This window comes from Mustelus asterias, chromosome 6 (genome assembly GCF_964213995.1).
Source record: "Mustelus asterias chromosome 6, sMusAst1.hap1.1, whole genome shotgun sequence".
Taxonomy (NCBI): Eukaryota; Metazoa; Chordata; class Chondrichthyes; order Carcharhiniformes; family Triakidae; genus Mustelus; species Mustelus asterias.
This window is the reverse complement of record NC_135806.1, coordinates 82847902-82873486: the sequence shown is the minus strand read 5'-3', so window position 1 is coordinate 82873486 and position 25585 is coordinate 82847902. Positions and strand designations below refer to the sequence as shown.

General features: G+C 40.3%; 1 protein-coding gene across 2 annotated transcripts in view; it reads left to right on the top strand.

Annotated features, from left to right (window-relative positions):
• Positions 1-25585, top strand: part of ap3s1 (adaptor related protein complex 3 subunit sigma 1) — a 58396-nt gene that overhangs the window by 9018 nt on the left and 23793 nt on the right. For both annotated transcript variants that reach the window (XM_078214629.1, XM_078214631.1), the window contains exons 2-3: positions 3151-3242; positions 3974-4085. In XM_078214629.1, the coding sequence (XP_078070755.1) occupies positions 3151-3242; positions 3974-4085 (204 nt within the window). The remainder of the gene's footprint in view (positions 1-3150; positions 3243-3973; positions 4086-25585) is intronic.

Below are 25585 nucleotides of genomic sequence, written 5' to 3'. Positions count from 1 at the left end.
AATGCAACTTGCTGGAAGTGCAAACAGGGGGCCCTGCAGTGAGGTATCTGGGTCCTTGGTGAATGATGGAACCAACAAAATAGCTCAATCAATTACATTTAAGGATTGTGAAAGAAACAGGCTGTTTAAATCAAATTCTCTGTAGAGTGTAGGAAAAAGAGAGAGAGGGAAAGATAACAGTGAAATAAGAAAAGTAGCATTTGTAACATCTCTTAACATTTACTACACAAAGAGAGCTGTTCCCTTCCTGCGCTAGAGTGATCAGTGACACTACAATCATTAATTCAATACTATTGAAAGATATTTGTGCTATTCATTGAGTCCCGATTTGAGATCAGTTTAATAGAAATTAATGTACAAATCCAAGAAGTTCTTAATAATAGGGAACCTAAGGGCAAGATGCCATTTGTGTGAAGCAAGCCATAGTGCAGTCTAAATTGATGATAACGTTCTCAAAAGCTGCAATTTGAGGTGTATTTTTTTTATCTCCCAAAATGTGTTTGCTGATTTGCTCATTTGACAGTAAATTTGTGCTGATTTGACATACAATTTTTTTAAGGAAGTTTTAGTACTTTTAAGTTATCACATTTCAGGAAGGGGAGGGACAAGAACATATGCTTGCCACTTGGTCTTCAACACATATACCATAACTGCATTGAGACAAAAAGCAAGTAAAATGCTGGAAATGCAGCCAGCCTGTGAACACCTCTGGAAAGATCAGTGGAGTTGGCATTTCAAATGTGGATCCTATGCGGGCACACAAAAATGATTGGAATTAAAAGCTCATCCATCAAGCCTGCCCCACGGAAAAGATATAGGTTAAAAAAAAATCAGTAAGGGTTGTGCTTGAGGAAAATGAAGCAAAGCATGCCTCAATGTAGAGGAGACTACTCTAAACAAGTAAAGCTGTTTATTTAAGCAACCTAATAAATATGGTCAAAGTAAGAATTACACAGGAATTTTCTAGGCAAATGTAAAATTGAGTTGATGTGTTTTCATTTGTAATTAGCGGCATTTCCACACATGTGGAAACTACGCGTTCAAAGCTCTTGTTGCTGCGTGCATTTGCTGAAACTTAGTTGGACAAGAAAAATGGCTGAATGTCCTTAATGAATACAAAGAAAGATTACCACATCCATTATGTTGTGCTCACAGCACCCTGCTATTTCCTCATCTACATATTGTCACAAGAAATAGGAGCACGAATCAAACATATGGCCCATTGAGCCAGCTCCACCATTCACTAGAATTAAGCCTGATCTTGGGATTCAATTCCATTTTCCTGCTTGCTCTCAATATCCCTCGATTCCTTGAGACACCAAACATCTGTCTATCCCAGCCTTAAATTTTTTCAACAATGGAGCACCCACAACCCGCTGGGGTGAAGAATTCCAAAGACTTAAAACTCTGAGTGAAGTAATTTCTCCTTATCTCAGTCCGAAATGATTGGCCCCTTATTCTGAGGCTGTGCTCCTGTGTTTTCAAATTATCAGACTGGTCATCTGACACCCAGTGCTAGATGAGTAGAGGTTTCCTCCAGTTAAATTTTGGGAAGAGTGAAGCTGTTGTTTATTGCCTCTGTTCCAAATTGTATTCCCTAGTTATCGACTCCATTCCTCTTCCTTGTAACTGTCCTGACTGTTTGCAACATGGGTATATGTTGTCACTAGGTGTCTATTTCCATCTCCATAACATTACTTAATTCTGCCCTTGCCTTAGCTCATAGAATCATAAAAACCCTACAGTGCAGAAAGAGGCCATTGGGCCCATCGAGCCTGCACCGACCACAATCCCACCCAGGCCCTACCCCCATATCCCTACATATTTACCCACTAATCCCTCCAACCTACGCATCTCAGGACACTAAGGGGCAATTTTTAGCATGGCCAATCAACCTAACCCGCACATCTTTGGACTGTGGGAGGAAACCGGAGCACCCGGAGGAAACCCACGCAGACACGGGGAGAATGTGCAAACACCACACAGACAGTGACCCAAGCCGGGAATCGAACCCAGGTCCCTGGAGCTGTGAAGCAGCAGTGCTAACCACTGCTACCGTGCCGTACATCTGCTGCTGAAACCTTCCTTCATACTTTTATTAACCCTAGACTTAACCATTACAATGCACCTGGTTGACCTTCCACAAATTTGAAGTCATGCAAAGCTGCTGCCCATGTCCTTGTTTCTGCCAAGCCTTGTTGACCCAACAACTCTGTGCTCCCAGCCATGCAAATACTGTGGCTACAAAGAGCAAGGTGGATCCTATGTATTCTGTGACTCTCACCCTGACTCCTCACACCTTCTTGATTTGGAGTTTTATTGCCATTCATTCAATGTAATTCAGTCAAAATCATGGAAGTCCCTAGCAAACGGTGCTGTGGGCATGCCATTCCCAAACAGACTGCAATGGCTTCTCGAGGGCAATTAGGGATGGGCAATAAATTAGAGAATTAACCAAATAAAATATTGTGAGACAAGAATATATCCTGAGGGAAGCAAAGATGTGCTGTAATAAACTGGACTGATACAATTAATCTCTTATAGCTGCAGGAAAATATAAAGTACATTAGTTACCAGTCATCTTGTCATCCTATTAATGTTGAGCTTAATGCAGGAATATTTTATATTATTTCTAATATATTAGGCATTTTCTTTTTCCACAGACCTTTAGACTTAAATATACCATAAAGCAGTGCATTGGTCCCTGCATTATTTTGTCATGGATTCAAATATTCTCTGAGCCTCATCCACCTTCCTTAGCCCCACTACTCCCATGTCCTTTTCCCATGAGTAATATCCAACTCGAGCTTTGGGCTGGAATTCTCCAGTCTCACATGCCCTGCTACTATTGCCAGCGGGAACGTAGAATTTGAAGCTCAGCCGAATCTCCATTCACAGCAGTGGGATCGGAGAATCCCAGCTGCGGGAGAGGTCAGAAAATTCCGGTCTTGTCTGTTTACACGGTTTGAAGGAGAAGGCAATTTTATGTACAGTATTTACTACTATTTCTTTCCTTTGCTGTTCAGTACTGTCCACTTTGAGCTTTGCAGCTACAGATGTCAGCATAAAATACTATTTCAAAAGATGCATTATCTTTTTATGTCATGACGGATGCTTTTAAATAATAAATCAACCTGTATCCATTTACAGAGTGAAGACACACAACAACAAATTATCAGGGAGACATTTCACCTGGTGTCAAAAAGAGATGAAAATGTCTGTAATTTCCTGGAAGGTGGCATGTAAGTAATGTGAATTTTAGGAATCTGAGCAAAAACACTTTAAGATAAGCACTTCACATGAACCAAAGACACTAAATTACATTTGTGTATGGAATATCATTGAAAATGGATACAGTATAACTGCTCAGAATTTTAGAGCCAAGCTGCATATTGTGTTACGTTATGTTAAGCTTGGTGTCATTGCTGAAGGTAACCTGATGCTACATTTGTTAAAGCCTTCAGAGTTCAGGGATAACATTTTTTCCAAGTCACAAGTTATGTTTACAATTTTTTATGCAAGTGTTGCACAGTTATTCAGTTAAACAAGCAGCTTATCAAATCACAGTAGACATTCAGATCTGGGTTGTGTTTTGACATCAAGCCACCTTTTTGTGACTATGGCGAAGGTGCTCCCAGGGCAAGCACAATGCATTTTCTGTTTGAAACATATCGAACGCATGTCTGTATCAGAATACACATTTATAGAATTGGGCGTTTGAAGATTGCATTTCAAATATTGTAAACCGTGTATACATATAGGATTTGGGCCAATTCCTGGGAATTTGGAAAGTTGCTATCTCAGTACCTGTTTTACATTAAGTGAATACCAAATTGTATCAATTGGTATTCTTTAATGAGTCATTTGAAGAACAAATAGGGGAAGCTGTTAATCATTTTTCTGGTTTGATAAAAGCTGTGTCTCAAAGTAATGCATAACTTATTTTGTTTTCTGTAATTTTCTTTTGTTTTAGGTTAATTGGGGGAGCAGATAATAAACTTATTTACAGACATTATGCAACATTGTATTTTGTCTTCTGTGTGGATTCCTCAGAGAGTGAACTGGGTATCCTGGACCTAATTCAGGTACGTATACACGAATCTCTTATCAACTTTGAGGTATCTGGTAAAGATAGTAAGGGTTGATTACAAATCACTTCAGCCATAGATGATCGTCCCCTGTTTCTGGTACAAGTGAATAAAACCTGCAGCAGTTGCTTGCTGAACATAATTAAACTAGTTTCTGTTTTAGAACTGTAATTTCAGTTTCAGACTGAAATTCTGGAGTGGCGACATGATTAATTTGATTTACTAGATTAAGGAGTCTTTGTTTTGATGTTGGGCTCCGTGTCTGACTTTAGCTTGTACCATGAATGACAACAACAGAAGTTAAATACAACAAAGGGAGCCACTTGCCCACCTTACCAATCTAGAGGAAAAATGTCAATGAATTCTTTTTTTTAAACAGAGAACAGCCCATACCAAATACTTGTTGTTCTGGCTTTAATTACAGCATGAAATTATATAATTTATCATAATTTCACACTTAGTACCGATACAGAAAAGTAAATATGCCAGTTCAGTCTTTTGGTTGCAGTAAAGCATTATGTGGCCCATGAACACATTACAGTTTGGCAGTAATAAACCAATTCTATAAGGTCAATTAAATCAGTGAATTTGGAAATAAAATGATCCTAGTGCTTTTGTCCTGTTTAATGACTAGCTGACTGAAAGTGTCTTCAGTCATCATTTTTGCATTTAATAACCTTTGAGTTATCGATCAACCTTGAGGTTTCTCTCATTCTCATGGTCTTGTTAGCAAAGATTGATTGGCTAATCATTGTCCTTTGGGGTTATTGAAAAGTACGCACAATGATTAGCTGGTATTGCAGCTGGTGGATCAGTGTTAATCTGTTCACAGTTGATAATTTGTTATTGATTAACACTTTCTCATTGCACAATATTGGATCAAAATAGCCTGCTCTCCAGTTTGTTCCTCGAGATACTGATCTAGAAAACTAACTTACATATATTCCATATATTCTTCTTCCACACTATTACTGCAAATTTGTCTTGCTCATTCTACATGAAGATTAAAATCCTCCATCACCATATTACTTAAAGTAACCTAGGGGAGGTAGTGCTGTGTATTCTATGGATTGTATATACTGCAGCCACAGTGCACCAAGAATCCAGGGAGTGTAATGGTGGAAGTTTATTTTGAATTCAGGAGAAGTATCAAATGAAGTGCTCTATCTTGAATGGTTTCCAATTAAATTACTGTTGAAGCTGGGCTCATTCTGGCAAGCAGTGCGTGTTCAATCACACTTCTAATTTAAAGAGGGGTGTTTTTGTCTAGGAACTTGAACACCTTTGCAATATTATATAATTCTGTTATACTGCTCATGGACTTTCTGCTTCCATCTCCCAATTTTGGGCTACTCGATCAGTGCTTAGTATGTCTCACCTAGCATCACAGTAATATCACGATGAAGAATGTCGTTGTTGTAAAGCTGAGAGTTTGAAGCTATAAGGATTACTTCCACCTCCATTATTGTGTACAGAACTATCTGCAACAGGGAGATAGAGGATAAAGTCCATTACCTTACCTCCTGTTGGTTCACTCACCAGCTTGCGTAAACCTAACCTGACAAATATACCCTTCAGGATGCTACTAACTCAGTTAATGTGATACTACTTAGCAATTCCTAATGGTGGACATTTATTCTCTGCCTTTGCTTCCCTCAAGAGTTTCTTCAAAGTTATGTTAAATATGGAGATATACTAAGTCATCAGTTGACAGACATTAGTTATTCAGCAGAAAAAGGCATTCTTCAGCCTTGTTTGATTGAGGCCTTGTGATTTCATGGGTCTAAAGTCAATCTGGAATATTACACCTCTGATGGATTTATATGTAGGTGGAGCAAGACACACCCAGGGATAGTGATGGAGTAATGTGGGATTTTGACTGAAGGACACGATGAATCTGAGGGTATGACTATATCACTATGACTGTACGTTGTTTCACTGTTCGTAGAACTGTTCTCCTAACTTGGTCAGTAGCCCTCAAACGTTAGTCTGAGGAGGCTGCTGTAGTTGACTTAACGCCAATGTCGCATCTTGATATTCTGCTTGGGTATTGCTGATAACTCCATCTGATGTTTTCCTTTTTTGAAATTTGTAATGATTGACTTGCAAGCCCACATATAGCATTTGACTGAAAAGGCCATAACATGTAGGACTAACAGTTTCCATGAGAGTGCAATAAGTGTTTCTTGTAGAAGACCATGGCTGGAATTTTCCGGCCGTTCATGCTGGTGGTGCATTCCGTGACATGGTTTTCCCAGCGGTGTAGGGTGGCTTCAATGGGAAACCCCCTTGACAACAGCGGGACCAGAGGATCCAGCCACCTGCGAGTGGCACGTCACCTCCTGCCACCATGAAAAAAACTGAGGGAAGGCTACAGAGCCTCTCCCCATGGATTTTGAGATTGATTTTAATTAAATTTCACAAGTTTTCTTGGTAGGTTTAAACCAATGTCTTGGAAGACATCCTGTGATATGAATTTTGGATTATAGTAACTCCACACAACCAGCCCTAGCATCTGTGTTTTTCTTAAAGCTGCTTTATATTTAACGAGTATCTCCATGCACTATTCCACAATCAAAAGGGTGCATACCCAATATACTGAGAATTTGGCAAAATCTGCTCATGACAAAGCTTCCGCAAGTGCAAAGCAACTCTGATCGTCATGCTTCTTGTATCCTTGACGAACAGCACACACTGGAACACCTTTTGTTAGGATTGAGCAAATGTTGCACTCACTCCACTATTTTCTAGACACCAAATGCTAATAGAAGAAATAGTTGGGGATTAATGGCTTGCATTAGGTGCCATGTATATATTCTCCTTGGAGGCATCATAGGTCAACTAGTGTTTAAACTAAAATGTTGGCCTGGAGTTTGAGATTAGCAGTGTTTGCTGCTTTCCTCAAAGAAAGGCTAGTGATCTGCAGTGAGAACTGTACGTCCTCTCAACATGCAGTGGATTATAGTGTTTTTTAGTGAGGATTTCCAAAGTGGATCTGCATCAAGCTATCCTAGCAGCCAATCACATATTAGAAAACTTTGACAGACAGTCAATTAGGAAATGAAAGACACTAAAATCAGATCACTTTTTAAAAAAAAGAAAAATTACATGAGCAAAATAAAAATTGGGGCATGCAGATGACTACCTAGCTATCATGAAAATCTTTTCTGGAGACATTTGAGAACATTCCACAAGTATAGCATTTTTATTTTGGGGCCAAATCCACTGTTCAATAGTTATTACTCATCGCTATTTAAACTCAGTGACACCTGATTAAGCAAGGTGTAACATTTTAAATGTGTTCCTAAGTGATTTGAGAGTCGAATAGGGACATTGATGCCGCATCAAGTGATTTCACTGATCTGGAGTGGGGTGGTGGGGCATCCATAGTGCCGCCTTGTGGTGGAACAATCAATGACACCGTAACTTCAGGAGGGACATATTCTTTGCTCACATTAAATCCTGAAGTTGTGATCCGTTTCAGAGGCTTGGCAGTTTGATAACAAATTGCCCACAATTCCAGGTCATTGCATCTATTACATTTTTCACATTTGGTTGGAGGTTGGGTGGGCTCAGACTGGGTGTAAAGGGTTGACCACGCCACTTTCTGCGCCCGGAATAGATGATATATTATGTGCAGTCAGGCCTGCCCTGTCATGGAATAGGGTGCAAAATACCCAGATGCATAATTAATTAAGCTGGTGCCAGAAGATTTGGTGCGTTTTCCCGTCGGCCTCTGCAGTGGGAAACACTCCACATTCCTGCCCCCAGCACAGACTTAGTCCTGAAATGGGAGAATTCTGCTCATGGTTTCTTGACAGCAATTTTTAAAATAAATTGTTATATTGACTGTGAGTGTGATCTTAACATAGTATTTAGATAACTCAATAGTTATTTTAAAATGCTTGATGATAAAAAAATATTTGAGTCATCTTTTTAAAATTTGCATGATGCTGCAATTTTGAAAGACCACAAATTTCTCTTAAATTCATCATAACTTCCATGTATAATATAATGTATAACTATGTATAACAACATGAGATTAACTGAAAGAACTGTACTTTGGTGGCAATTAATTAACCCTAATCAGCCGAGCTGGCACTGTACATTCCCACTTCTCACTTTAGGAATACTACCTTTTTAAGTAAACAGCTTCTTATATTTAAGTTTAATGACCTGATGATAAAATAAAATTCAGATACATTACGACAAGTGACCTTGTTTGCCAATGTGCGTAGCCATGACGACAACCGATAAGGAGAACTTTCAACCCAGGAACAATAAAGTAAGGTGAGCCTCAGTTCCTTTATAATGAAGGAACTGTTAGCTAATTAGTTTTATAACGGGATTGGATTTTAAGATTGCGCAACTTAAGACTAGGTATGTTCTAAAGGATTTTTTTGTGCCTTTCTTTGTTAGGTTAGAAAGCAGGTACAAAATGGCTGCAAAGAATGTAATAAAATCAGATTAGAACAAAACTAAAAGTTCATACAAATTGCATAAAGGGGTGTGTTTGAAATCAGATTGTTCATTCTGTTATCGAGATTTAAGGTCAAGATCAATTAAGATAAATTAAAGAATATGTCTGCCAATCAAAGAGTGATAAAGCACAATTAGAACATGAAGAAGGAGGATCAACTAAAAAACCCATCCTGACTAAAAGATACTTATTGAGAGAAGGAAGGGAATATGCACTTTTGTGGATCTGATGAATTCATCAAGTTGTGAAGGTCTGCGTTGGGTGTGATAAGTACAGTTATGTTCCTTTTTTGGGCTGTTTTAAAAATTAATCTGGTGTAGAAAAAGATTGGTGAAACATTTTAATTACAGACACATGCACTGTGCATTGAAATGGAAAATGTTTAATGGTATGAATGTATTAGTCTTACACATTTTTACTTAACTAATTCTGTATTATAACTTCATAAATCTGTATTAATTACAACTCTGTTTATATTTCACTTTAAATAAAACTTCTTTAAATTCACTTTTTTGAATTCACTTTCTTGTCTTGCCCTGTGGGTCTGAAGTATTGTTCGAACCTGAGAGTTAAAACAAATTACTGGTGAATTGGGTTGATTCCAATTGGACATCCATCCGAAGATCCTTGCAAAACGCCGAGGCACATGGGAATACTGCCATCTACAAGTACCCATCCAAGTAGCACACAAGGGCAATTAATGTTGGGCAATAAATACTGGCTTTGCCACTGACACCCAACTTCCATGAATTAAGTTTTTCAAAAAAACAATTTTAATAGTGTAGTTCAAGATTACAGAACCAAAGGGCCAAATTTTGGCTGGGGAGACAGGATTTTGGAGACTTGTTAATTTCTGAGTTGTCTGCCCCAACTGGGAGTAGACAAAAGGTTCAGATTTTGATGGAGGTGAGTGATTAATTGAGAACGGGTCTGGAGTGACTACCAATTAGGGGCTGGGGATGTTTAGAATGGAGGTAGGATACCAGGAAATGTGAGCTGGGAATGCGAGCTCTTGAGGAGCTGACTAAATGCACCAAGTTAATGGTGAGGATGACTTGACTTACCCACTCCTGCCCCTGCTCTCCTCCCATTCTCTCAAACGTTGGCGGAGTCAGCAACGGATGTGAGATATCGTGATGCATCCCAATGCATTTTTTTTCGGTTGACCACCCTATTCAGCACACCCGCTCAAATGACAGTGAAAAATGCCAGTACTAGAAATTGAAAACAGTTTCCATTTTAGCCAGCTAACATCAGCAATGAATGCTCCCAAAGCATCCGAGCATGAGACTGCCAGAGTAGGATTTGGGGTTTTGCCTCAACAACATGCCTTAATCTCCCAAAGGCAGCCTGTTTTGCTTCACTGCAGAACAGTGCGGTTCTTTCTTTCTTTCCCACACCAGTGATCACGTGCCAATTGTAGACAACTTGTGTATTTTACTCAATGGTCATTAGTCAAACACTCACTGCGGTCTAGGCCTAAACTAACCAAACCATTTCATGCTGGACATGTGTAAGGATCATCCCACCAATGTTGGACTTAATGTGACTATAATGATCATGAGTCATGGAATGCTACAGTATAAATGGGTAATTTGGCTACAAGTTTGCACTGACGTTTTGCTTTGCATGATCCAATTTTATTTCCCCAGTTTATTCCTTTATCAGTTATCCCCTCTTAGGGGCGGCATGGTGGCACAGCTGCATGGTTAGCACTGTTGCCTCATAGCGCCAAGGACCCGGGTTCGATTCCCGGCTTGGGTCACTGTCTGTGTGGAGTTTGCACGTTCTCCCCGTGCCTGCATGGGTTTCCTCCAGGTGCTCCGGTTTCCTCCCACAGTCTGAAAGTTGTGCTGGTTAGGTGCATTGACCCAAACAGGCGCCGGAGTGTGACAGCCAGGGGAATTTCACAGTAACTTAATTGCAGTGTTAATGTAAGCCTTCCTTGTGACTAATAAATAAACTTTAACTTTAAAACTTATTTAATTCTCTTTTTTAAAAAATATTGACGGTATTTCAATGGCAATTTATGGTATAGAATTCCACATTTTAACCACAATCAATTTATTTATGCAATCTCCTTTAATTCTTTCCAATTGTCATCACTATCTTGCAGATCAATGAATACAAGCTATCACTATTAACTCTATTAAAACCCACTCTACTCTTGAACAGCTCATTTGGCTTATCCTCCAATGTTATCCACTCTCTTGAGAAAACCCATAACTACTAAAGTATGCCCTTATAATTGAAATATTTGCTCTCTCGCAACATCCAGTCAATTTACACTGTACTTTTTTATGAGACACCCAAAACTGTACACAATGCTCCAATTGCAGTTGAATGCGCGTTTTGTCCGAGTTCAATATTAATTCCTGTTTTTGTATTATAGTTTATTAATGCAAAATCAAGGGTTGCGTTAGCCTTCTTTATGTTCTTACATTTGTGCACCAATAGCCATGTCTCTGCACAGGAAGGCTTTCCTACACCATTTAGAATCTTACAATTTTAAGATTATTTATTTCGTCTAAACTTGCTGCTGAAACTTCTTGTTTCAGATTTCTCTCTTACATTGAACTGCCACCTATTCTTCCTGGCCTAATCTGTCATTCTACAGACATACACGTTTGTAACAATTTGCATCGTAATTTGCTGTTATCAACAAGCTTCAATTCTTAGCTGAATTCCCAAGGTCAGAACTGTCACGTAACTAATTTAAGTATGAGCAGCTCTAACAAAAACGTCTGTGGAATCATTGCTTACCTTATGTTGTCTGTTGCTATAGGAAGGGGATGCTGGATTTAAGTTACTTCAACATTTTAATGGACTGATCAGGCTACCTTAAATCTTGATTCTGTACTTTTTATTTTTGAAAATGGCGTGACTGGTTCTTCAAAAATAAAGTGCTAAGTGAATGGTTGAATATATTGCTCAGTGTGACTTGCTTTAGAAATGGGAAAGGTAAAATAAACACATGGAATATCCTGCAAGCAACGCATCAGAAATTAATTAATTGTGGTTATATCAGAGACCAGTAACATTTTTATTTTTTGTTTTGGGAATCTGCAAACCTAGATATTTATGAAAAGAATGAAACCACAAGGTTTATTGTTTTAAACAAAATTTTATTAAAAGTCGAAGAACATGAATACTAAAGACAATGTTTCATTTGTTATCGATATTATAAGTCCTTCAGTTATCAAAGGTTAAATCCTTTTAGTCAGCCCAAAGAATATCAACTGACCTCTGTGTTTAAAAAGCTGCAGTTAGCTTGTTCCAACTGTTTGAAAGAGAGCCATCCATAGGAATCTATTACCTCTCTCTCTCTCCATCCCTCCCCAATTGTTTATCTGTCAGGTAGTTTGATCACATGAGAGGAGTGACTTGCTTTTTCCGAGAGATCAACTTTCAGAAAAACCTAGTTCTTGAAGGGACCAAAGAACATAGAACATTACAGCGCAGTACAGGCCCTTCGGCCCTCGATGTTGTGCCGACCAGTGAAACCAATCTAAAGCCCACCTAACCTACGGTATTCCAATGTCATCCATATGTTTATCCAATAACCATTTGAATGCTCTTAATGTTGACGAGTCCACTACTGCTGCAGGCAGGGCATTCCACGCCCTTACTACTCTCTGAGTAAAGAACCTACCTCTAACATCTGTCCTATATCTATCATGATGTGGAGATGCCGGCGTTGGACTGGGGTAAGCACAGTAAGAAGTTGGCATACTGAGGTGCGAATTTGGTCCCCATGGCTGTTCCGTGTGTCTGGATGAAGAACTGGTTGTTGAAGGTGAAGATATTGTGGTCCAGGATGAAGCGGATGAGATGTAAAATTGCATCTGGAAACTGGCAGTTGTTGGCGCTGAGCACTGAGGCCGTTGCAGCAATGCCATCGTCATGGGGGATGCTGGTGTAGAGTGCCGAGACATCCATTGTGACGAGGAGCGCTCCTGGTTCAACTGCTCCATGTGTGCGCTCCTGGTTCAACTGCTCCATGTGCACCTCAATATGCCAACATCTTCATGCACAGGTTCGAACAAGACTTCTTCACCGCACGGGACCTTCAACCGAAGCTATACACTAGATACATCGATGACATTTTCTTCCTTTGGACTCATGGTGAACAATCACTGAAACAACTCTATGATGACATCAACAAGTTCCATCCCACCATCAGGCTCACCATAGACTACTCTCCGGAATCGGTTGCATTCTTGGACACACGCATCTCCATTAAGGACGGTCACCTCAGCACCTCACTGTACCGCAAGCCCACGGATAACCTCACGATGCTCCACTTCTCCAGCTTCCACCCGAAACACGTTAAAGAAGCCATCCCCTACGGACAAGCCCTCCGTATACACAGGATCTGCTCGGATGAGGAGGATCGCAACAGACACCTCCAGACGCTGAAAGATGCCCTCATAAGAACAGGATATGGCGCTAGACTCATTGATCAACAGTTCCAACGCGCCACAGCGAAAAATCGCACCGACCTCCTCAGAAGACAAACACGGGACACAGTGGACAGAGTACCCTTCGTTGTCCAGTACTTCCCCGGAGCGGAGAAGCTACGGCATCTCCTCCGGAGCCTTCAACATATCATTGATGAAGACGAACATCTCGCCAAGGCCATCCCCACACACCCGCTTCTTGCCTTCAAACAACCGCACAACCTCAAACAGACCATTGTCCGCAGCAAACTACCCAGCCTTCAGGAGAACAGTGACCATGACACCACACAACCCTGCCACAGCAACCTCTGCAAGACGTGCCGGATCATCGACACAGATGCCATCATCTCACGTGAGAACACCATCCACCAGGTACACGGTACATACTCTTGCAATTCGGCCAACGTTGTCTACCTGATACGCTGCAAGAAAGGATGTCCCGAGGCATGGTACATTGGGGAAACTATGCAGACGCTGCGACAACGGATGAATGAACACCGCTCGACAATCACCAGGCAAGACTGTTCTCTTCCTGTTGGGGAGCACTTCAGCGGTCACGGGCATTCGGCCTCTGATATTCGGGTAAGCGTTCTCCAAGGCGGCCTTCGCGACACACGACAGCGCAGAGTCGCTGAGCAGAAACTGATAGCCAAGTTCCGCACACACGAGGACGGCCTCAACCGGGATATTGGGTTCATGTCACACTATTTGTAACTCCCACAGTTGCGTGGACCTGCAGAGTTTCACTGGCTGTCTTGTCTGGAGACAATACACATCTTTTTAGCCTGTCTTGATGCTCTCTCCACTCACATTGTTTCGTTTCTTAAAGACTTGATTAGTTGTAAGTATTTGCATTCCAACCATTATTCATGTAAATTGAGTCTGTGTCTTTATAAGCTCTGTTTGTGAACAGAATTCCCACTCACCTGAAGAAGGGGCTTAGAGCTCCGAAAGCTTGTGTGGCTTTTGCTACCAAATAAACCTGTTGGACTTTAACCTGGTGTTGTTAAACTTCTTACAGTTCCAGGAGACAATGACGACACAAAGATCAAAGCCAAAGGCTCTGCAATCTCCTCTCTAGCCTCCCAGAGAATCCTAGGATAAATCCCATCCGGCCCAGGGGACTTATCTATTTTTACCCTTTCCAGAATTGCTAACACCTCCTCCTTATGAACTTCAATCCCATCCAGTCCAACAGCCTGCATCTCAGTACTCCCCTCGACACTGTCCCTCTCCAGTGTGAATACTGACGAAAAATATTCATTTAGTGCCTCTCCTATCTCTTCAGACTCCACGCAGAACTTCCCACTCCTGTCCTTGACTGGCCCTAATCTTACCCTAGTCATTCTTTTACTCCTGACATACCTATAGAAAGCTTTAGGGTTTTCCTTGATCCTACCTGCCAAAGACTTCTCATGTCCCCTCCTGGCTCTTCTTAACTCTTTCTTTAGGTCCTTCCTGGTTAACTTGTAACTCTCAAGCTCCCTAACTGAGCCTTCACGTCTCATCTTAACATAAGTCTCCTTCTTCCTCTTCACAAGAGATTCAACCTCCTTAGTAAACCACGGTTCCCTCACACGTCTGCTTCCTCCCTGCCTGACAGGTACATATTTATCAAGGACGCATAGCAGCTGTTCCTTGAACAAGTTCCACATTTCAATTGTGCCCATCCCCTGCAGTTTCCTTCCCCAACCTATGCCAGCTAAATCCCGCCTAATTGCATCATAATTTCCTTTCCCCCAGCTATAACTCTTGCCTTTGGTATATACCTATCCTTTTCCATAGCTAAGGTAAACGTAATAGAATTGTGGTCACTGTCACCAAAGTGCTCACCTACCTCCAAATCTAACACCTGGCCTGGTTCATTACCCAGTACCAAATCCAATGTGGCCTCGCCTCTTGTTGGTCTATCTACATACTGCGTCAGGAAGCCTTCCTGCACACATTGGACAAAAACCGATCCCTCTAAAGTACTCGAACTGTAGCTTTTCCAGTCAATATTTGTAAAGTTAAAGTCCCCCAGTACAACTACCCTGTTACTTTCGCTCCTATCCAGAATCATCTTTGCAATCCTTTCCTCTACATCTCTGGAACTTTTCGGAGGTCTATAAAAAACTCCCAACAGGTGACCTCTCCTTTCCTGTTTCTAACCTCAGCCAAACTACCTCAGTAGACGAGTCCTCATCAAAAGTCCTTTCTGCCACCGTAATACTGTCCTTGACTAACAATGCCACACTTCCCCCTCTTTTACCACCTTCCCTGCACTTACTGAAACATCTAAACCCTGGAACCTGCAACAACCATTCCTGTCCCTGCTCTATCCATGTCTCCGAGATGGCCACAACATCGAAATCCCAGGTACCAACCCATGCTGCAAGTTCACCCACCTTATTCCGGATGCTCCTGGTGTTGCAGTATACACACTTCAAACCACCTTCCTGCCTGCCAGTACACTCCTGCGACTCTGAAACCTCATCCATGACCTCACTACTCTCAACCTCCTGCACACCGGAGCTACAATTCAGGTACCCACCCCCCTGCTGAATTAGTTTAAACCCTCCCGAAGACCATTACCCAAACATAAAATATAAGTTTATTCCCAAAGCATATGGTCATCACAATTGAGAGGTGGGGGAGGAGGGGGGGTGGGGGGGCAACTAGGCTGATGAAGATTAGCAAGTATTCTAAGATGGTAATGAAAAAGTAAAATATTAGAATGGGAGGAAATCTGAAACTTCAATCTGAATAGTAGGCGGGTATATGACAGATCTGGACTGATAACATTGGCACCTTGTAAATGGAAATCCTTTCAGTAAATTCTATATCACTTCATCACCACGCTCTAACTATAGCCCTTGATTAGAGCTCCCTCTGTCCTGGGAATCCATGCACAGCACCAGTCTGGCATGGTGCCAGACAGCACAGCAACATAGTTCTAGCTTTTAACTGATCTGAGTTAAATGATATATCAGCCCATTTTAATTTCAGGTATTCTAATATTGTTAGGAGTGCTCCCTAAGCTGCTTTGTTGGGATGATCCCAGGTTGCCAGGGTCACTAAAGAAAAACTCTTCTATCACTAGTTTAAAGTTTTAAAATGTAGTTATTAGTGTCACAAGTAGGCTTACGTTAACAGCGCAATGCAGTTCCTGTGAAAATCCCCTAGTCACCACACTCCAGTGCCTGTTCGGGTACACTGAGGGAGAATTTAGCATGGCCAATGCACCTAACCAGCATGTCTTTTGGACTGTGGGAGGAAACTGGAGCACCTGGAGGAAACACACCCAGACATGGGGAGAACGTGCAGACTCCGCACAGACAGTAACCCATGCCGGGAATCAAACTCAGATGCCTGGTGTTGTGAGGCAGCAGTGCTAACCACTGTGCCACCCTACTAGTGTAGTTGCTTTCATGGTTAGGCATCAGAAGGTTAATAGTTCTCAAGATGTGACATTAACAATTTTAAATTGATTGGCCTGAGAAGCTGGCCCTTTGAAGGTGGATTTTATTTAATAAGAAACCAATTCCATAAAATGGATTGCACTTTCAAAATGAGCAATTAAACTTCAGAGGCTGAGGTAGTGAGGTAAATAGAAAGTATAGAATAGAGATAAAACTAAAATCGAAGTGAGAAAGGATGAATTCTCTTACTCTTTCTACAGAGCAAATGCAAAGAAGGTTTCTGCACATTAATGAAAACATTTCCAATTGAAAACTAAAGAAAATGGCATTATAGAACTATAAGGGGACTATTTGAGGATATTGGGAGTTGCATAGGTTACATCCATTACACATTTCCAAGTTCATGTAATTTATCGCCTTGGCCGATATTTTCCCCCGATGACCAACACCATTATTGCTGTACACAGAATGAAAGCTATACAATTATAGCAACTATACATGAAGTGCTTTGGTAAGATATGATTAAATGCTATATAAATGTTGTCTTTTCTTTCCAATTGAGTTTGTTACTGCGTAACCATGCGCACCTTGGAAATGTGAGCAGAAAAACTTGGCTTAAGGAGGTGGGTTTCTTGTAAGTGGCAGCAATCTAAGGATTAATAATGAATTCACCCTTTGTAAGATGGCATATCACTCCCTCCACAAGAGGTTGATTGCCTGAAAACTGAAATATTCTGATACATAATGCTTTGAGCTAATGCTTTACCGGAATCAGGCACAAGTTAACTTGCAGAAAGTTAACAGTACTCTTACTAAATTAACTGCACATTTTGCAGTGGTTCATAAAACAAGTACTGCAATAATTGATTGCAGCAAGTCATTTTTATGACCTAAGAAAAAATCAAACTTAATGTTCCTGATTTTAATTGGTATTAATTTTGCAGAATCCTTTCTTTTTGGGACCACATTATGATTTATGTTTAATGTCTTAAATTTAAGCCTTCATTTCTTTCCTTTTTTAAGAAATCATTTTGGGTTCTGTAGCACTTTGAAAGTAAATTAATGCTCTCTCTACTTGATGTTTTGTGATGACAACTGAGCCAAAACCAAGAACTCTCAGTGCACAAATCTATGGGCACAAGCCCATAACATACAGCTTTGAAAGCTTGCACTGCAGACTGCTGCTGTACTTTAAAAATGTAGGCTTAATGGGAATAAAATAAGCTTCCACAGGTCCAATCCAATTTCCAGTATGTGTGTCATCTGATGATGAGACAGTAATTGTCATGAAATGCATTGGTTTTAATCTGACATATTTATAGATGTTGTGGGAAATGCCACACAGATGCAATCATGGCTAAATCTTCCATGGATAAAATCTTCAAAGGTCCTGTGTGTGTATTAGGTATAAATACATGCAGGAAAGGAAAGTAGAGGTATGGCTGAATGTCATTTTATCCAGTGAGTGCTATGGCTGCATAACGCACAGACTTCAAATAGTAATAACATATAAGCTGAATATTTGGTGTCAGTAGAACATTTTGTTGGAACATTTTGTTCAAAACCATTTAAAGTATGAGCACTGTTAACTGTTGTATTGTGGGGGTGGGGAGACCATCTGCACATGGCCACTTGGAGCCTGGTGTTGAGTGATATGCTTGGAATTCTGCCCTCCGTTGTGAAATGGCAAACTTCCAGGAGCTGAGGCCTGTTTTGAATGATTCCTTACTACTCTTGAGTCTGAGACCACTTATACCACTTGAGATCTGAGAAATTAAATCTGTTGACTATAACATTGAAAACTGTAAATACATTTAATATTGTAAAACTGATAAGAGCATAGGCTTCATTTTCAATTATCTCCCCCCTCCCCCCCCCCCCCCCCCCCACACACACACACACACACACACCACCGCAGCCAATCAGGTGACTTCACAAGGGAAAATGTGTGAATGTCCTAATCTGGTAATGGAGTAATCAAAAACACAATATTTTTTTGATAAACTTATGGTAATGATAGTTTGATAGCTAAATTTGTTGTGGATGTCATCATAACATGGGACTCACTGACAGCTCTTTACTAGTGTTAGAAACTGTTCCAAGTTCTCCATATTAATTAGATATTATCCAGTGCTTTTAAGAAAATGTGATCTTGGAGTTCAGATAATAGATCAAAGTTTTTTGTTTAGTGTTTTTTAAACTTCTTTATCCATAGTATAGTATAGACAGGAGAATCTCTATCAAACAACTATAATAACTATATGGATTTATATGCATTATTGTTCCAATTGACTTTGCTTTGATTTACAGTTTCGTAGTTTCATAGTAACTCCAACAAGGGGTGCTATAAACTAAAACAGCTGCTGTAAATCTCAATAATTTCACTAATGTTGATGAGCAGTTGTTTAAAATCTTTTAATTTTTAAAAATAAGTTTGTATTATTTAAAAAGGGAATGTGCAGGGCTACATGGAGAGGCGGGGGAGCGACACGAGGTGGATTGCTGCTTCGGTGAGCAGTACAGCCACAATGGGTTGAAGGGACTGCTTCTACTGATCTGCACCTATTCTGTAAGATACCATTTATAATTGTACCAGGAGAAGTGGGATGAAATGAACATTCTTCGCGATGTGCTTTATGGCAGTTTAGTTAAATTTTTGGAGTAATGGAATGGAAGCCAGGTACCTTCTCATTCGAAAGAGGGGACAAAATCCATGAACTCTGATCCTATTATAGAATGTAATTGTCAGAGTAGTCCCTCGAGTAATATACCAGGTAACGTTCTGGGTTATTGAGCAAGAGCCAACCTTAAAGGAAGGTGGGCAGCTTTTGGTTTCATTCCTCGTATGTGAATTTTCATTGAACACTGTTTCACTGAACAGTATTTGTCATTTATAAAAGTTAAAACCTTTCTAACTTTGAATAATGGACTCAAAAGAAAACTTGTATATATGGTGTTTAAGGTTTTGTAACTTCATTTTCTTTCCTCTCCAGTGACCCTTTCCTTATCTGGTGTATTCCTCTTAGTGTGTGTGGGATTGACAGCTTGTTTGGGGCAATGTGCACTGCTTCATGTCACAGCCTGTAACCTACTGCCAAATATAACCTCCTAATACAGCAGATCCTGTCACACAATCCCATGCTGTTCAGATCCCAAGTCAGAGTTGATGCATCTGTGATCCAGATCTCTCCAGACCACGTGGAAAATAATTCCATCAAAAATAAACCACAACTTAAAATAATATACAATATTGCATGTATTCCAAATCATATTTGGTGAATTAAAGAGAATAACCCAGCCTCAAATCAGATTTCAAATGGTCATGGGTTTCCATTGCTTTGTATTTTGCCATCTACGTTACCCATTTGTGAAATGGTGCCTGCAAGCCTTGTTTTGCTATCATGTAATTACTGGGTAGGTTACTTCAATTAATGTGCAATGCAACATTAATATTAGTTTGTGTAATAATTTCAATTGTACAATCAAAAGAAACTTTGTTTATTTGAAACTGCCTTTGGTTCACAAATGATCAATGGTTTAACAGCACAACCATTATTAAGAGTAATGACGATGTTAGTTATACCATCCATTGTGCTAATGTATCTTGCCAAACTGAAACCTGTGTTACTGTTCATGCAAAAAAAGAGAATAGTCCCATAATAAATTAGGTTTCCAGTTCAAATTTTGGGAAATCCCAAGTTATTGTGAGGCCCAAGTTGACTCAATTGGTAGCACTCACTCTTTTGGGAAGATTGTGAGTTCAATCCTGACTTCAGGACTTGAGAACATAGCCTGCTGATTACTTGGGGATAGTGCTACAGTTTAGGAGGTGCTGTCTTTCAGATTAGGCATATCCGCTATTCAAAACAGGTCAGAGTGTTCTTCTTGTGTCCTGACCCACATTTGAACCTCAATTTTGAAAAAAAAGTAACCAAAAATTCAGATTAACTGGATTTTTGTTTGCCAACATAACAACTATGGCTGTTTGTGAAGTGCTTTGGCAATCCTGAGGATGTGTGAAGTGCTATATCTATTTTTTTTCTCTTTCTTACTTTTGCATGCTCTTTCTCTTTCTCCACTTTAACCTCGCTGGGCTAATCATTTAGGAGTAAGGTGAGGAGAAATTTCTTCACTCAAAGTGGGGGGGTTGTAGGTTTATGGAATTCTCTACCCTTGTGGGGTGTGCATGCTGCATTACTCAATATATTTAAGACTGAGACAGATGGATTTTTGGAGTCTTAGGAAATAGGGGGATATGGGGAGCAGACAAGAAACTGCAGTTGAAGCTACAGATCAACTGTGACTACTGAATGATGGAGCAGGCCTCACAGGCTGTGGTCTAATCCTGCTTTGGTTTTCTATGTTATGTTCCTGACCATTTTCTTCTCTCTCTTTAAAAGAGATAGCCAAAAGCAAATTGTAAAGTTAATTTATACTAGATTTTTGATGAAAAATTGCAAGTCACTTTGAAAAAATGGACTGTCTTCAGTAGAAAAAAATTAAATTGTTTAAGTCTGCTTTATAAATGGAGTTACTTATGTTCTTTGTAAATTTATGACTTAGCGTAGCTACATTGTGTGACATCAGTTATATGGCTATTTCAAACTATCAAGCTGAAAGTTGCTGTGTTATGTTTGTAGATTTTTCTTGGAATCATACTTCAATTGATCCTCCATTCATGTTATCAGTAGTAGTAGCAAGTACGTTGTAGTGGTATTAAAGCATTCACATTTTTTTTTTCTTGAGCGCACAATATGACTTTGTCAGACAAATATTGTTTATTTTCTAGAAACATGGATCTCTAAATGCTGCTTCAATATTTGGATTGATTCCTAGGTTTTGGGTATATCTTCTGTAATTTTGTGTCTTTTTCTAGGCGAGAAATTAATAACTGATTATTATAAAGAACCCTTTTTTTGAAAAGGCCGCAAGCATAGCATGGGGTGCTCTGAAACAGCCTTTCCAGTTGCTTTGTCTAATTTTGATGTAGGTTCATAATGGATGTTGATAATTGCCATTGCTGAGCCTGTTAGCACTAGAAGCTTTTGCTCATTTTACTGTATTTTAGTTTTACTAAATTTCAGGCAATAATGCAGTAAAAACTATGAATTTGCAAAAAAATTCAGAAAGGTGAAAAGACATTGGAAGATGCATTTTGTGCTTTTGTACCACTTGCTTAGACATGTTTGCAGTAATTGAAATATGATTTAAAGGCAAGCTAATTTTTAAGGTAATCTGCTTGAGGTTACTTGAATTGGAGCTGAGAGAACAGTTAGCCTGCTTACATGAGTTGTTGATTTGTAGCCTTCCAAATGTGTTTTTAATAATTTGATAAAGGCAGAAATTGGATTTGAATTTTTTGTACAAACATTTGCATAACTAAAATGCTCGAGTGTTGGCCACAAGTCTCGTTGCTGAATTGTTTTACTGTGGGATACTGCCATCATTCCACTTCATCTCCTTAATAGTGTTGATTCCAGAAAATTTTGACAACTTCTTGCATTCAAATGCACTCAAAAAATCAGTAATCATTTGCCATGAAAAAATGTAATTTGGAATAAGACTTTAATTAGTCATCAGTACTCATTGCCATTTTTTGACATCAAATACAATGTGATCTGATCATTGGCATTAAAATGAGTCATTAGGCCTCCCCAGACACTCACCCATGTCCTAAATACCCGGAGGAAACCCACGCAGACACGGGGAGAACATGTGAACTTCGCACAGAGCGTGACCCAAGTTGGGAATCGAACCCAGTTCCTTGGCGCTGTGAGACAGCAGTGCTAACCACTGTGCCACCGTGCCGAAGTGCACTGGGGACTGAAATGTTTATATTATTGGCGTCTATTGCGCTTAGCTTTGGAGAAGTTGAATTTTCTTCTATTCAGCTATGTCTCTCAGATTGCTGCTGACAATCCTTGGTGAATTGGACAAGGCTGTTGTGTCAGCAAGCATTTACAAGTTCATTGACACTGTGTGGGGGATAGCATACCAGGTTACAACTGTGGTCTTTGCTGGATCAAGGCTAGGTGGTCACAGTAGTTCAACAAAATACAAAGCTTTATTAAGGAGGTGTGTTCAGTAGAAGGCTGCAAACCTATTCTGCCCAGTTATCTGTGCTAACGATCGATGATGTCACTACCGGTGACTTCATGCATGCATTATCTTAAAGGGCTCTGTTCAGTTTCAATTCTGCTGGTAAGAAATCACTATAAATAACAACATTTCCTCCCGGTTTAAATCAAACATCCCCAACACATTAAACAAGTGTAACATGAACAATCAATTAGCATCAACAGTCAATAGGTCAGATGATTTGAAGCTTATAGTTTTCCTCAGGCATCTGCTTCTTGGCACCTGCTGTAACCTCTGGTGTCTTTTGCTTGATGTGAATGTCATCAGTAGTTTGATCCGGAGTCGACATTGTGACTTGAGGTTGACTCGGTGCTTGATCTGCAACTGAGATGCTGCTTTCCCCAATTGGTTCTGTTAGTGTCAGGTTTTCGGGAAGGTCTAGGTTGTAAGTTTGGAATCTGACTTTCTGCAGGTTCTGCTTCGGACGAAATGGTTCTCTTCCCCCAACAGTTGATCTGCATGCCCCCTCCAGGTGACATTGTCTTGGGTTTGGACGGTGTAGGGGACAGGTCTGGTCTGTGCTTTGATTGTGGCAAGAATCCATTTTTCTTGCCAGAAGTTCTTGTCCCTGGTTTTTTTTTCCCACCAAAAGATCTGATTCTGTTGCTTTTTGAACAAGTTATTTAATCTTGAGTGGTATTAATAAATGTAATTCTGCCCACAATTGTTGTTTGATCATCAGTAACACTAGAGAAACCTTCAAATCTGGGTTTACTCTGAAGGTCTTGCTTCGAAGCACCATGCCCAATACCTCAATATTGGATCACTTCAGGTGTACTTCTTGTCCTGAGGCGACAGGAATATTATCTACCTGTTCGAAGTAGAAAATGCTTCTGCTTGAACTACTTCTTGATGAACTAGTTGGTAAAGGTGGTCGGGAAAGCCCATCTGCATTACCATGAAGGCTGTAATGAAGGTATTTGATAGTATAAGTGTGTGCTGACAGCAGCAATGCCATCTCTGCAATCTACTTGCTGCCAGTGATGGAATCTGTGAATGAGGTCCAAAGATTGTCATTAATGGGTGATGGTCGGTCAGTAATGTGAATTTTCTTCTATACAGTAATTGATAGAACCTTTTTATTTCAAAGATAATTCCTAAGGCTTCTTTCTCGATTTGCACATAATTGCTTTTGGCTTTACTCAATGTTCTGGATGCAAAGGCTTTAGATTTCTCTTCACCTGAAGGCATGATGTGCGATACCACCACCCCAACATCATAGGGTCATGTGTCAAATGCTAACTGTGTAGGGATTGGTTTGGATCAAAATATGTCAGGACTTCTGACTTCAGCAATGATTTGATTTATTATTGTCACATGTGTTGGTATACAATGAAAAGTATTGTTTCTTGTGCACCATGCAGAAAAAGCATACCATACATAGGGAAGGAAAGGAGGGTGTGCAGAATGTAGTGTCATAATTAGGGTATTGAGAAAGATCAACTTAATGTGAGGTAGGTCCATTCAAAAGTCTGATGGCAGCAGAGAAGAAGTTGTTCTTGAGTCGGTTGGTACGTGATCTCAGACTTTTGTATCTTTTTTCTGACGGAAGAAGGTGGAAGAGAGTGGCCGGAATTTTACCGGCGGGGTGGGTGAGGCCCGCAGAATGGAATTCTCCGTTGGCCTTGGGCGGGATTTTACGAGCAAGGATTTTACGGATTTTATGAGCGAGGTCGTAAAATCCCGGCCAGTATGTCTGGGATGCGTGGAGTCCTTGATTATGCTGGCTACATTTCTGAGGCAGCAGGAAGTGTACACAAAGTCAATGGATGGGAGGCTGATTTGAATGATGGACTGGGCTTCATTCGCGACCCTGTGTAGTTTCTTGGATAGAGTAGGAGCCGTACCAACCTCTGATACAACCGGAAAGAATGTCTATACATCTGTAGAAGTTGGTGAGAGTTATAGTGGACATGCCAAATTTCCTTAGTCTCCTGAGAAAGTGGAGGTGTTGGTGGACTTTCTTAACTATAATGTCCACGTGGAGGGACAAGGACAGGTTGTTGGTGATCTAGACCTTAACAACTTGAAGCTCTCGACCCCATTGATGTAGACAGGGGCATGCCCTCCACTAGACTTTCTGAGGCCAATGACTATCTCCTTCGTTTGACATTGAGGGAGAATTGATTGTTGTCGCACCAGTTCATCAGATTCTTTATCACTTTCCTGTACTCCGTCTCATCATTGTTTGAGATCCGACCCACAATGGTACGCTTGCACAAACACTTTCTCATGTTGATCCACCACTTTGACTTTGTATGGCACTGCTGCCTCTCAGCGCCAGGGACCCAGGTTCAATTCCTGGCTTGGGTCACTGTCTGTATAGAGTTTGCACATTCTCCCCGTGTCTGCATGGGTTTCCTCCCACAGTCCAAAGATGTGCAGATTAGGTGCATTGGCCATGCTGAATTCTCTCTTAGTGTACCCGAACAGGCACCGGAGTGTGGCATCTAGGGGATTTTCACAGTAATTTCATTGCAGTGTGAATGTAAGCCTACTTGTGACTAATAAATAAACTTTACTTTAATTTACTTTATATCTGCACAGTAGATTATGCAAAGGTTTCAAAATGGTCACCAAATTGGGGACAAACCTTCCATAGTAATTTAGTAAGCCTAAGAAGGATTGAAGTTGGTTAACACTCTGAGCTACATCGGTAATAGCTTTGACCTGAGGGGGAATTTTCTCGTCCTGCCTGCCATGGGAATTGTAGCGGGCGGGGGGCGGATCATGCAAAGGTCCGTTGACCTTAGGTGGGCAAGCGCAGCCAGAAAATCCCGCCCTTTGTGTAACACAATCCTTTCCCCAGTATTTCAGCTATCTTAAGTGATTTGATAAGGGTGATTTGAAACTTCATTCATAAATTTTAGCAGGAAACTCCAAAATATATTTTTGAAATCCCACTTTAATATTCACATACTAAGTTTTCACTGAATCACTTGACTAGCTCCTGGATAAATTTTCAAGTCCTCTCTCTCTCCCTAATTAACTGTTATTCATAAATACGTCTATAAAAAT